The sequence below is a fragment of the Tursiops truncatus genome, chromosome 19 (assembly GCF_011762595.2).
Source record: "Tursiops truncatus isolate mTurTru1 chromosome 19, mTurTru1.mat.Y, whole genome shotgun sequence".
Classification (NCBI taxonomy): Eukaryota; Metazoa; Chordata; class Mammalia; order Artiodactyla; family Delphinidae; genus Tursiops; species Tursiops truncatus.
Genome location: NC_047052.1, coordinates 4,989,759 through 5,004,317, shown reverse-complemented (window position 1 = coordinate 5,004,317; position 14,559 = coordinate 4,989,759). Strand labels below are relative to the sequence as shown.

At 47.0% G+C, this 14,559-nt stretch overlaps 1 protein-coding gene across 1 annotated transcript; it reads left to right on the top strand.

The window, feature by feature from the left end:
• Window positions 1-86: 86 nt before the first annotated feature.
• On the top strand, window positions 87-4,394 carry HSBP1 (heat shock factor binding protein 1). The gene is made up of 4 exons (XM_019940475.3): window positions 87-240; window positions 784-850; window positions 1,439-1,559; window positions 2,879-4,394. Exons 1-3 carry the CDS (start codon window positions 196-198, stop codon window positions 1,555-1,557), a joined length of 231 nt encoding a protein of 76 aa, XP_019796034.1. The 5' UTR covers window positions 87-195; the 3' UTR covers window positions 1,558-1,559; window positions 2,879-4,394.
• Window positions 4,395-14,559: the final 10,165 nt, after the last annotated feature.

Below are 14,559 nucleotides of genomic sequence, written 5' to 3'. Positions count from 1 at the left end.
CTTAGTGGAAGAGGCGGAGAAGTGGTGGGCGGGGCCTCGCCTCGGAACGGAAGCGCGAACTACAGCTCCCACAGCGCCCCGCCGTCCCGCGGTTGGCCTCTGACGTCGCGAGAAGCAGCTGCTGGGCGTCTGCGCGGACAGACGGAAGTGTAGGTGACCGTCTGAGACAGCACCGCCAAGCTGGGAACCGGGGAGATGGCAGAGACAGAACCCAAGACCGTGCAGGATCTCACCTCGGTGGTAAGGGACGGCTGTGCGTGGCGCGCCCGAGGCCGCCGCACCCCGGGGGGCGCCGGCGAAGTCCGCGGACCGAGGCTCCCTCTCCGAGGCCGCACGGGGCAGGTCTCTGGAAGCCAGGTTTCTAGAGGCTTCGCGGCCGCGGCCTGGCCACCTTGACCCCCCGGCCGCTGGCTGTAGGCCCCTGCTCCTGCTGACGTGCCCAGCCATACCCGACCCCGCACCCAGCCCCACTCAATCTCGGTGACCCCGGCTCCCCCCAGCTCCCCTCCTTACCCACTCTGCTCTGCGCGCCCCACCCCAAAACACCCGACGCCTTGGGAATCGCAGCGGGCCCAGACGGGAGGGGGCGTCACCAGCCCCCCGAGTCTAATTTGACAGGTGGGGAAACTGAAACCCGGACAGGGAAATCGAAGGCCACGGAGCTACGGAGAATTGGGGCCGGAACCCGGAATCCTGGTCTCCCCGTGGCACCAGGGCTCCTATCCTGATCCCGTGAAGGTGTCTCGGGGTAAGCGTGGGCTGTTGTGTTTTGTTGTTTCACAGGTGCAGACACTCCTGCAACAGATGCAAGATAAATTTCAGACCATGTCCGACCAGATCATTGGAAGAAATATCCTTTATTTGTAGTCAGTTTCTGATGGGCCTTTGGATCCCAGTTTCCGGATGCTGGTGGCGATAAGTGGGTGGTTTGCAGGTCAACTTCCACTAGTCATTTACCAGATTTTCTTTTTATTATTTTTTACTGAGCTTAGATGCACACTTCCTGAGAAGTACTGTGCAAAGAGTTGGGCTTACAGCTGAGCTAGATCCCTGGCTGTGAGGAACTTACAGTCTACCGGTAATGCTGCCTAGTATGATTGACTGTTGACTGTGAGCGAAGCATTTCATGTGTATCTCACCTGTGATCCTCACCATCACCTGATGAAGAGGTTGTAGCGTTACCTTTGTGTAGCGGATGAGGAACCAGGAAGCTTAGAAAAATGAAAGAACTTGCCCAGGTCCCATCACTAGTAAAGGGCAGGGCTGGGATTTGATCCTCACCCCGGACTCCCGTGCTCTGAACCAGATTCTAACAGTATCCAAAGGAAATTGGAAAACCACTTTCATGAAGACACTGTGTTGAAGGTTGTAGTCTGCAGGGCCCTGGAGGAGAGGGGTAAGAAGTGGAAGGTGTTGGTGCCGTCTTTAACTTCCCCACTTGATGACATGAGCAGTCGCATTGATGACCTGGAGAAAAACATCGCAGACCTCATGACACAGGCCGGGGTGGAAGAGCTGGACGGGGAAAACAAGATCCCTGCCACACAGAAGAGTTGAAGGTGAGGGGAGCGAGGGACAGTAGAAGTGTGGTGCGTGTCCCTGTGATTTTGATGTAGTCGGACTTTCTCTGGATCTGTCCCCAGCCAGGATCTAGCAAGCGTCCCTTGTTTTGTTCCCCTTCTGGACTACAGGCTTTGAATTTTTCATGCCAAACTAATTCCTTATGAAGAATTTATTTTTCCTGTTTTTATCAATGAGACCTAGATCTCTAGTTAAGACCATTAGTTAATATTAGATAACCCCTGAGTTTATATCATTATAGCGAAAACAAAGAAGTGTATTTTGTTGGCCTGATAATTCTTATCACTGGCAGATTTTCCAATGGTTTGTTTTGTTTTGTTTCTTAAAGAGAATACGCACATTGCCACCTTCATAAATGCCATAAGTTCTAAGGATTCTCTTGGGAACACCCCCTGCACTAGGTGAATGCCAGGACAATGACTGATTATGATTTAGATGACCTAGGTTGTGGCCACATTAAGCCTTCGCCCTAGAGTTGATTTGTTTTTCCATTGCATAGTTAGAGGTATCAGGAGAGACTAATAATCAGAAATACCCGTTACAGCAAGATAGCTAGACGCACAGATGAGTGCCATGTTCTCACCATAGTGGGTTCCTTCATGACAAGCCTTTTCCTGAGTGTGGCGGTTACTTCATTGCAACCCACAGTAGTTTTTGAACTCCCTTTGTTCCCATCCCATTTTTAGCATTTTAATTCCCTATAAAAATAAAGGTTACTGTGAATGTTTAGGTAGCAAAATACACAGTAAAAGACACCAAATTCCTTTTTTATTTTCTGAGCATGTCCTGGCTGGACCAAATGATAGGTAACTATGAAGTACGGGTTGCTTTGAAGTCCGAGGAAATAAGTAGAGGTTCAGGAGGTAAGGGACTTAAATTTACTGTTATCTTCACAGTAGATTGGGTTGATGCAGTATGTTAGTAAATCATGTAGTTGTTTTGTGTGGTTGTCACCTTGATTCCTTATAGACTTGGGCAATGTCCTGCCAGTCTTAGGAGCGTCTCTGGGTCTCATATCGTGCGGCATTCAAAAGCCCCATCAAGTGAAAGAGAACAGATTGAAGAATTTCTCAAGTGACGGGCATAATGCAAGGAAAGGAGTGGGAGTAGAAAACAAATGCACAATAATCTTTTTAATAAAGATTTTCATTGTAGTTTTGCTAGGATATTGTGCAGAGAAAGTACAATTAATTCAAACGAGGATTGTGAAAGGATTTTTAGTTGCTAATTCTATGTATTCTTTTTATGTGTCCTTACAGAATGAATAGCACATTGATGGATTTTGCTTTTTCAACAGGTTGCTCATCTGCACTGGAATCTGGAACACCCTTTTTACAAGCCAAGAGAAGACAGATGGCTTTTTGCAACTAACTACTATGTGTAGACAGGTTTTATATTATAAAGTGTGCATTCTTCTTACCACATACTATAGAGTTAGTTTATAGAGTGATTTCCCTCCCCTGCCTCCCATGTTTCCTGAACATGGTGAATTCACGTCTTGGACCTTGGTCAGTTGTGCTATTAAACACTAAAACTTTGGCAGTTCCTGCATACAATTGTCAAATTTTTTAGTGTATTTTTGTGAAGTCACTTTTTTTCTATCATTCCCTTTGTAGTAGTTGCTGTTTGATAAAAGTTGCTGTGTAATTTTTTATTAGACATAGGGTAGATCCTTGGTTATAATAAGATTTTTGTGAAGTAAGGCATTTATAGTTAAGGTTCTTTGATTCTCAGAGTGACTGATGAGTGGACACCAAATAGTGTGTTGGCGATACTTTCCAAGTGGTTAAAAACATTTAAAAGTGTGTATTCAGAAACATCTGGCGCTACTCTGTCACCAAAACTCGGAACGATGGTTTTATGCCTGCGTCCTTGAGGTCAGATGCTACAGTAACAAAGAGTGATCACGGCCACTTTAGTGTTAGAATGTTTAAATATGGACAGTGACAGAGTTGCCCGATGTGATGAGGCTTCCAGCAGTTAGAGTTTTGCATGAGGTTTGAACCTTCAGTAGGACCCTACCTTGTCCATCTACAGCAGTTGCCATAGGAAATCTGGCAGGACTTTACAGCTAAGCTACTCCATCTTTTGAGCTACTGGCTGGGAAAAGAAACAGAAAAGGAAAACAGACCACGTTAAGTCCGTGCCTACTAAATAACTAGTTGTAGGCTTGAGTTTTTAAGAAATAGTTTCTTTAAACTGTTTCTTACCTAAATTCGAGCAGAGTAGTGGCTTTATCGCTGATAACGGGAGACAGGGAAAATAACTCCTGCGGCTCAGCCTGCAGTGTCAGGAGTGCTGAGCCCCAAGGCAGTGTTGATGGGAAGGAGATCCACGCGGCTGTCGCAGCAGGATGATTTTGTATAGAGAATATGGAAGAAGTTGGGGAATGGAACAGTGCTTTGGAGAGGGAAACCCGTAGTCAACACAGTGTGATTTTTTTCAAGTTTCCTATGTCACTAGTCTTAATTGTTTGAATTGCAAATATATAATAATATTAAGGAATAATTTGTCCTATTTATAAATTATATGGGGAACACAGAGGAGTCGATTTCTTCTGGGATAAAATGAATTCCCCACTGTTATCACCGAGCCGCAGAAACTCCCTCACTGGGCCGGTAGGTCGCAAGGTGTGGCCCTGAAAGCCCAGAGCCAGCTGGACTCAGGGACTGGATGGAACCGCGTGCAGGATGCTTCCAAGCCTGGGAAGTGGCAAGTGGACAGTCGGGATGTAAGCAGTTGGCTTCCTTAAGTAACAGGAAGGTTTCCCCTGACCAAAAATACCTGCCATGAATAAAGGTGCCTGAAATCCTGCTGTTGACGCTTCCTTTGTGTCAAAAATGATTGGTTTGGTTTTCTGCATTTTCATACCATTTCAGATGATCGGCTAGAAGCTCTGGAAGGATTCAGTACCCATAGCCAAAGTGGGGCCGGGAGGCGCGGGGGAGACTGTGGTGCCGCAAGGGAAGGCGAGGAGTGTGGAAGCCTCGGGCTGCAGGGCTCACCGGCCAGAGCGAAGGAGAGCGACGCCCTCCGGGGTCCCCAGGGAAACTTCACGAGTGTGCTCCCCGGGACACTCGTCCCTGAGAAGCTCCAGCAGAGAAGGGTTTGTGCTCACTTGGCGGGTAGCATCTTCCCGGCTCATGTGATTCACCTGATGAAAATTTGCCACGTAAATTAGCTCAGGAGAGGCCCTGAGCCCCCAGAGCAGAAACGGGATTGAACTCCTCTGCCAGTTTCCAAGTTACTTAACCAAGGATTTTTTTTTTTAATACTTGGCATTTAATTAACATTTCATAGAACCTGCAGGTGGTGTGAAACACACGTGGGGAGATAGCGGTTAAAGGAATCCAATAAATAGCTCCGGGTTCACTTTATAAACAGTCGCTTCACGTTCCCCAGCCTCCAGGTAAGGCTTCAGCCTGGGCTGGGGTGCCTCCACATTGTACAGAAGGATGCTTTTCCTCACACGGTCCCTGTGAAGTGCAAAGTGCAACACACCTGCTAAGTTACGGGCCTGATCGCCCATAGTCGGGTGCTCAGGCCACAGCCTCCTGGGCCCGAGGCACAGCTCTTTCCCCTCCAGCCCGCCCCGGCGACCAGGGTTCCAGGCACCCTCCCTGTCCTGGAGCCTCTGCTCCGTGAAGGCTTCTAGCATGGTCAGCATGGCCCCTGTCTAGTTCCAGGCATAATCTTTGGGTGCAGGAAAATCTGTCTGCCTCTCTTATTCTCCAACTATTTTTTGTTCATTTACAGGCCCATGAAGTTCCTACTCAGCTAAGAAATACAGCTAGCATGGAGTTGTTTGCAGCAAGCAAAACAGCCTTAGGTTTGACTAAATGCCCTCTTTTTCCAAGCCCGGAGGCCCCATCAGCTTCCTCATTTGGCCTCTAGTTAATCCTGCTTTCATTCAAGCCACAGGATTTTTAAATGTTTTTTTAATTAATTTATTTATTTATTTGGCTGCATAGGGTCTTTGTTGCTGCGTACGGGCTTTCTCTAGTTGCGGCGAGTGGGAGCTACTCTTCGTTGCGTTGCGTGGGCTTCTCACTGCGGTGGCCTCTCTTGCTGCAGAGCACCGCTCTAGGTGAATGGGCTCAGTAGTTGTGGCTCGTGGGCTCTAGAGCGCAGGCTCAGTAGTTGTGGGGCACGGGCCCAGTTGCTCCACGGCATGTGGGATCCTCCCAGACCCGGGCCCGAACCCATGTCCCCTGCATCGGCAGGTGGACTTTCAACCACTGTGCCACCAGGGAAGTCCTTAAATGTTTTAATATTTTATCAATTTATTTTTTCTGCTGTTTCATATCTGAAGTGCCATTGTGTTTGAAACTTACCAGAACAAACATACAGTACTTCAGGCGACTGAAGGTTCATCTGCCTTACTGAGTCCTTGGAGCCCTTAACCGCACTTAGAGCATCGTTGCTATGGGGACGGAGAGTGCAACAAACAACTTACAATGAACTTTTTAAAATTCTGTTTGTAAATTGAAGGTTTCCTGTACGGATAACTATGTTCCCTTTTTTTATTCTGTAGTTCAAATATTTTAATTAGATTAAAGTGGAGGAGTTTTCACAGTATGTTGTCAGATGTAACCCTGAAAATTAACTGGCAACAGTTAATGATTAGTGACAGCCACCAGCACCTATGAAAGCGTCTATCGTAAACCACCGTGCTGTGCAAGCATGTTGTTTACGTTATTTGGCTTCATCTCTTGACAACCCTGAGTTCAGTTTTTATCTGATCAGCCCGTTTTAAACAGAAGGTACCCAATGCCGGGCAACCGTTGACTGAGGTCACACAGCTGGAAGCAGGGACCATGGAATCGCCACCCACAGCTGTCCACCCAGGTAAGATTTCCAAGTATTCATGGCCAGGCTGCCTGGCACTCAACAACCCAGCTCTTGAAGTTCAGTTTCAAAAGAGGCTAATTTTGCACTTTCAGTTAAACGTGACCTAAATTATATAATAAACGTGCTTGATGTGAATTTTTATTCAGAATTCAAAGTATTCAGGGCTGCTAGAAATGTGCTGGACCAGCATTTTTAAGTTCTTTGAGAACAACTACAGAAACAAATCCAGTCCAGTTTCTCACAATGTTTGCCTTGATGAACCGCAGGGAATACTGGCTGCTGATTTTTAGCTGTTTCCCTGCTAACACCCATGAGTACAGAGGTCTTAAAAAGGTGCCTTTGCGGGCATCACCTGGAACCTTGGTCTCCTGCTAATGATGTTAAGCGTCAGCCTTTAGCTGCGGCCTCTTTAAAACTCTCCATGAATGCAAAGGGGGTGGAGGGTAGGAGCAGGGGACGTGAGTCACTGCCTAAAAGCAAAAACCAGAGGGGCTGTGACAGAGCATCACGCTCACCAACCTCACAGATCACTCTGGAAATAGGAAAGGAGCTTGTTTCTACAAGTCAGGTCGACCTGCTAGGAAAGAATCAGTTCCAGTGCTTGGCCCTCACACGCTGAGGCTTCCACCAAGAGAGGTGCCTGGAAGCTCCTCGGACACGTGCCGAGGACGAGCTCTAGATCCAACAGACACAGAACACCTGCGTCCGCGGGACCCTGGTGATGCTGGGGAAATGGAACATTCTGTGGCTCCCTCCTTGAGCAAGGCCGAGTGCGTTCACGTGCACGTACGTGAACCATACAGGTCACAGGGATGCTGTGCTGCTGCACGGTGATCATCTTGGCTGTATATTTCTACTTCCCTACTTTGTGGACATCTTTTGACCAATGATTCATATTGATCACGGGCAGAACATCTGCCTTTCAAAAGGAACAGTATCATTTCCCAACAGTTAAGAATTCAGGATGGAGCAGTTTGGAAGCACTCGGCTGCAAAGGGGGCTGTAATGTCTCACGAGGGAGGGCAGCCCCAGGGAGAGTGAATTCCACACCCACAGGGCCATCGAGGACCCAGAATGCCCCCGCAGAGGCGTGGCCCACGGAAAGAGAGCGCCTTCCTCCTTCCCTCTCGTCCCTGTCTCAGAGTGAAGAAAATGTTTTCCCCAAGTTGTTCCTACTGTGCTGCCCTGGCCTCAGCCCCTCAGAGCGCTCGAAGGTCGTTGACATCAAAAAGTTTTCTAGCTGGAATCTTTGTCCGTCTAATCAGCCCTCAAGAAACCCCACTCCTAAACCACTGCTGTAGTTTTTCTACCTCTTACCTTTTATGGGTCGTTAGAAGTTGCCAGCCAAACCCAGTGTTTCCAGAAAGAAATTGTAAATATTAAATATCTTAGAACTACAGGCCTGTTATGTGGAAGAAAACCCAGTTAATTTTAATGGGCTATGGATAATCATCAGAAAAGTCATTTCTGGAAATTTAAAAAACATGGTTGTTTCTTTTAATGACACATATTCTCCCGGAAATAGACCACGGGACTGATTCTGCTCCAGAATCCTGCTGAGGCAAAGGATGGGCCCAAATTCTTCGTGGAACAGAAGCCTGGGACTGGCCTGGCACACGGATTGCAAAGCTGGAAAAGCTGCAAAACAATGTCCTGCAAAGAAAATCAGACTTCCGCCTTGATAGGCAGACAGCTCTGATGGAAGCCCCTCAATCACAACCTATGTTCCTTGGGCCCATAATTAAGAAACTTAGAAAGACTCTTGAAACCAGCTGGAAAAGTATGCTGTCTTGCCGGCAGAGTTTCAAACAGGCTGATGATTACCATGGGTCAGCCTTGGCGTCCATGAGCCCTCATCACAGTTGATTATATGAAACATTTTTTGCCAGCCTCATCAAAAGGAAATACAGTAAGATTCGGTGGGTCGATCTCATTTTCTCGAGCGCAGACAAGGCTTCACAGTGATCTGAGACTCAACTTTGTTCTCCCCAGAAGGAGCAGCAGAGTCTGTACGACCCCTCTGGCACAGCTGAGCCAGTGTTTCTGGAATCACTGACTGAGAACATTTTCCTCCCCGTGAACTGCCAGAAGTTTCTTGGGTTTATTCAAGCTAATCTGTATTCCAGAACAATTCCGGACGAGATTTGTTAGGAATACTTCAACAAGGTGCTGTTTGGTAAGTTCTGAACTGAAAGGATCTCTTTTTGTATTATACTAAGTGATCTAGTAAACGGAGCAAGAATTCTTTGAAATGAAAGCAGACCCTGAGGCTGGGGCCCAGCAGCCTGAGTTTTAACACGACCTCCAGGAGATTCTGACCTCCCTCAAGTGTGAGAACGAGGGCCCTAGGGTGCCAACTTGGGTTGTCTGATAGCCCTGGGGAGTCAGACTAGTCTAAACACAAGAAATCCCTGGGGGATTAACATGCAGGTTCCCGGGCTCCTCTTTTGTAGATCCTGATCCAGTACGTATGGGACAGGGGCTGGGGATCCGTGTCTTTAATCAATTCTCCAGTCATTTTTTTTATATTCCTTCCTACACAGGAAAACACTGCATGGAGAAATGGGGTGGCAGGGAAAAGCGTCTCACTCTGAATCACTCGGGCCTGGGCCGGTCCTAAGGTAATTGAAAAGGAATTGATTCTTAATTACCCAGCACATCGGAGCACAGGGATAGAGCATGACCTTTCGGCCCCGTGAAATGAGGAGCTCACCCTCCAGTCCAAGGAGCTGAGCATGAAGAGCCCTCACTCCACGAGGACTTGACTCACTTTAAATCAATTTGCTTCTTATTAAGATGCACTTCAATGAAAAATCATTCCAACTCTTCAGCCACAAAAGGATAGCCCATCATTTAAGGCTTCCTGAGTGTGTCAGTTGCTTAAAAAGGTTTTAAAGAGTATGGTAAATATTTTACCAGAGGGATAAGTTATTCAATAAGGAGATTATTTATTAAAAACTAGTAATTTATTAGTTCATGTATCTCTATTTTCATGAAAATGCGTTCTTTTCATCTGGGCATACTTTTCTATGCCCACGGCAGATTAACCTGTGAGTTGACAATTCTGTTAATACGTAAATATAGTGAAATATAATTTAACTTGTGAAAGTAACAGGTTTTACTAGTAAGAAGACATATCTGTAAAATTACATTTTAAAAGAACTCTTGGAGGGTTTTAAGCATAGTTTCATGTACTTAAAAAGAAATCATGTTTGCTATTTTGGAAGAAAGAACAAGTTTCTCATTTATCTTTTGAGTCATCCATCCTAAAGGAAATAACTAATGCATGACTTTTTTTCTTCTTATTGGTAAGAAGGAAAGCATTTAATGCTTAGGCCCAAAGCCAAGGTGTTGAGTTCAAGTATTTACGGTCAGATATTTTATTTCGATAATAAAATAAATTAGAATAGTTTTCGTTGCAAGCAATGACTAAAAATGGCTTTAACAGTAAGGATATTTAATGACCTCATAAAAAGGTCCAGAGGTAGGCAGCTCTGGAGATGTTTAATTTATTGGTTCCACACGGTCCCGACTCCAGGCCGGCTGCTCTGTACTTACCTCGACTTTCCCCTCATCCTGACACACTGTCTCCACGCATCACATCTAGGGACCAGCCAAACACCCCTCCCAAAACCCTTTCTTCCTGTCCGCCTCTGCTGTGGGTTGAGTTGTGTCCCCCCAGAAGGTATGCTGAAATCCTATCCTGGGACTTCAGAATGTGACCTTATTGGCAAACAGAGTCTTTACAGATGTAATCAAGTTAAGAGGAGGTCATGCTGGATTACGATGGGCCCTCATGCAATGACTGGTGTCCTTTAAAGAAGAGAAGAGACACAGAGGGACACAGAGACAGTGCCCTGTGAGAACAGAGGCCAAGACTGGAGTGATGTGTCCGCAAGCTAAGGAGTGCTGACAACACCAGTAGCTGGAAGAAAGGCAGGGAACAGATTCTCCCTCACAGCCTCTAAACAGGAAGCCGCCCCAGGACACCTTGATTTTGGACTTCCCTCTCACCTTGATCTCTGCTGGGGATCTGCCCTTTGTTCCGGAAGCTCAGAACCCTCCCTTCTTTCCCAGACCTCACTAACTCATTCAGACTATCTCTGGGTGCCTGGCTTAGCATTTTACAGCCAGCTTTTTAAAAGAAATCGTAACTGGTATATCAAGGGTTAATTTGCTTTCTAGAGGTTTTTTTTTTTTTTTTTTTTTCCCCTAAGCAAGAAAATTGGCAATTCAGTTAGGTCTAAAATTCATCTGAGGCTTCGGACAACTTGTTTGCGGACATAACTGCTCTGGTGCTGGCAACTTTAGTAATCAAAGAGAAGCTTAAGAAAAACTGAGCACTGCAAAAGGAAGAGGGAAATAATAAATTAGAATTGAGTCCACTCTACCAAACATTTTATTATGAAGATTTTCAAACATACGGCAGAGCTAAAAGAATTTCCCCAGTGAGCACCTGTATCCACACCACCTTGTTTAACACGTGATGGTACTTGCTTTATGGTAGCTCTATTCTCTTTCCATCCCTCTCCCCATCTGAGAATTAATTTTTTAATTAGATGATTACCAAATTGCTCTGGGGGCTCTTTGTAGGGAAAGTACAGAGCAGACTCTGGGCACTTACTTTCCAAGTTCATCAGCCCAGGATAGAAGCCCTTCATACCTGGCCCCCCACCCCTGTGATACTGTGATTTATAGTAAGAAATATGTATTTGGTCGTTGTCCCGTTTCTGGCTCGGATCCTAAAGCCCTTGGAATTTCCTAAGTGATAAGAGCTGTAGAGGTGTCTTGATATCCAGAACAAACCACACCTGAGTTTATGTTAATGAGGTGATTTTTGGAAACCACCTAAGGATGGGGGCTGGTTGCCAGGGGAAACAACCCTGTGATTGGAGCGTTGGAGCTCTCAGTCCCACCCCCCAGACTTCCAGTTGGCAAGAGGGGCTGGAGGTTGAATCTATGGCCAGTGGCCAGTGATTTAATCAATCACGCCCTGGTGATGAAGCCTCCGGTAAAAACCGAAAACGGGGCTCAGAAAGCTTCTAGGTTGGTGAAGCAGAGGGGAGAGTGGTGCACCTGGAGAGGGCATGCAGGCTCCCTGCCCCTTTCCCACACCGCGCCCTATGCAGCTCTTCTGTCTGGATATTATCTATGAAGTAAAATATCTTGCTGAGTTCTCTGAGCCGTTCTAGCAAATTAATCAAACCCGAGTAGAGGGTCATGGGAACTTCTGGTTATAGCCGTTAGGCCACAGGCACAGGTAACCAGCTGGACCGTGATGGGAGCCTGAAGTGGAGAGTGGTCTTGCAGGACTGAGCCCTTCACTTGTGGAGTTCGATGCTGCCTCTGAGTAGATGGTATCAGAGTTGACTTGAATTACAGGACACCCAGCTGCTGTCGGGGGATTGCTTGGTGTGGAAAAACCCATATGTTGGGAGTTGGAGTCTGAATCTTACCCCTCTCCCTGCTGCACCTCAACCAACACATTTCTCTGTTCATTGCCCCTGAAATATGTCCCCAACCCAACCTGCATCTCTGCCTGGTAACCTCCTATTCAATGTTTAAGACCCAATTCAACTATTCCCTCTCAGAAAAAAAAAAATAACCTCCATTCTCTCAAAGAGAGGTAGTCTTCTTCTGTGATCCCCAAAGTATTTTGAACATGCCTTTAACACTTGTCACATTGTCCTCAAACTCCTTGCCGTGTGTCTGTCTCCCCCACTGTCTGAGGGACCCTGGGGGCCTCTGGGGACTTTATTATCTTGAAGTTCCCTTTGGTGCCTGCCACAAGTCCTGGCACGTTGCAGGTATGCAGGTGTTAGGCAAATGGACCGCAAGAGAGGTAGCTGGAACTCTCTAAAATAAACTAAGTAGCCCCACTTGTAAGTATGCAAACCTACTTAGAAGTGTCATGTCAGAATTTAAGTCCAAGCTGCCTTGTCCCTCCTGTCATCGCTCCCATTAAGTGGACCAGCCTGAAAGCTCACATACATGTTAGTGAAGATGCCCACCGTGGCCCTTGTTCTTCTGTGTAAAGGATAATTCCGCCACAACTAGAAACATGAAACAGTATAATATCTGAGCAGGTGTTTCCTAACGAGTGTATAAAAATAGCTGCTTCTCAAAACCAAACAAACAAAGTTCAGTGGTTAAGCTGGGGAAACACCGAACTAAGCGAAGTGCACAGGTTTCTTTTCTACAGTATTTCTCAGAACTTTCAGTCCAACGTGAATTTCAAGCAGCTGGGGAGAAGGGTTTCCAGCACAGAGCCCTTTTGCGAAGCGTGGGAAGGCCGGCTGCAGCGACATGCCGTGGAAGACCCCGCTCTCTCTCAACTCTGTTTACCTGTTTTGCTTCCTACCCCTTGACCACCATCACGTCCTGCATTTCAGGCTTAATGTTGAATTTCTCATCGTAAATACTGTGCCAAACGTGGAGGTGATGGAGTTACACTGGGCTTTGCTATCTTTCGGTCTGGACATAGCCCGTCGTTCAGCTTAACTCAGGGCATCTGGTGTGGCACCAATCAGCAGGAGGCCGCCAGGAGAGGAAGGTTCCAGGCACCCACTGAGATGTGTCATTGTTGCGAAAGAAACCTGTCCTCAAAAAGAATCTGTGTTATCAACATCCAAAGCCTTAAGGAAGCCAGTACTGCCATTGGAATCCCTGGGGAAATGCCCATGACAGATGTGCGGTTTAGAAAGAGCACTGCTGAAGGCGATAGGGCACTGGGTTTGGAATGAAGCCGATCTGGTTTGAAGCCCAACTCTCACTGCAGGACTGGCTGCGTAACTGGCAGGGCCCAGTGCAAAATGGAATGCAGGTCCTTTGTTCTGAAGCTATTAAGAATTTCTAAGGGGATGGGGGTCCCTGAGCCCAAAGCCCTGTGCACCGGTTACAGGCCACGAACCTGGCCCAGGCTTATCGCTCACAACCTTGGGAAAATCATTGGACCACCCCAGCGTCCTGACTCTCATTTCTGTGAAGGGATTGCTGTGTACATCCCAGTGAGACCATGGATGTGCAGTGCTGGGGGGCAGGGGGCTCATGTACCCATTTGGTGGGCGAAGGGAAGGAGAGAGAAGAGGGGATGGGAGGTAGGTGAGTGTGAGTGGAGACCCCGTCTCCACCCACAAATTGAAAGATGAGCCTAGTGTCCAGACCCAGCCTAAGAGCCGCCCCAGACCTCTAGCTGCAGTCAGCCCCTGGAGTCGGGCAAGTCCCCAAACTCAAGAGAACTATTCACAAGAAGGTATGGCCGGGAGCCTGCATGATTTACTGCTAATTCTCAAAACTAAAGCAAACAAAGCCCCAAGAAATACGGCCTACCCATGACCTTCAGCGTGAGACCAGAACAATAAACAGGTTAAAGCAAAAGGCACCTGACCCACGTGCAATGAAGAGGCAACATGAAGTAATCGCTTTCCTGGGACCTATAACCCAATTCCCACGCCCTCCTCTATCCCCGGATGAGGAACTTGAGAGCCCTCCCTGCCTGCCTTTCCCAAGCCTGGAAAGAGGAAGCGCTTGATGGGCACTTCCTCACACAGTAATTCATTTGATAGCCACAGTGACCTGGAGGCATTTTTATATATTCATTTGTTTGTAAACAGAAGAGTCAATGACACCCCCGAGCTAATTCTAGGATGTGCTGGCTCTTTTCCACCCCAGGGCCTTTGCATGTGCTGCTGCTTTTGCCTGAGATGCTATTCCTCCGCTCCACTCCTTACCTAGCGGACACCTATGTCTACTTAAATCTCAGCTCAAACATCACTCCTCAGGGAGACCTTTTCAAATCTTGCAGACCTTGCCCTGTTTATCACTTTCATAGTGACCTGTCCTTACCTTTCAGAGCTCCTCTCATGGTGTGTAGGTATATCTGTGGTTATCTGATTAACGTCTTTCCCTCTAGTCTGTAAGCACCAAGAAGGCAGGAACTCACCATTTTGCACACAACTGACTCTCCAATGTCCTGGACATTGCCTGACCCACACCCATGAATAGGTATTCACTGAATGAGTGAATAAGCTTGCCCAACATCACACAGCTAGTATGAAGCAGAGCTGGCATTCAACCCAGATCGCCTGACCCCTAAGTCAGTCCACGTCCCCACTTTATCTTGTTGCC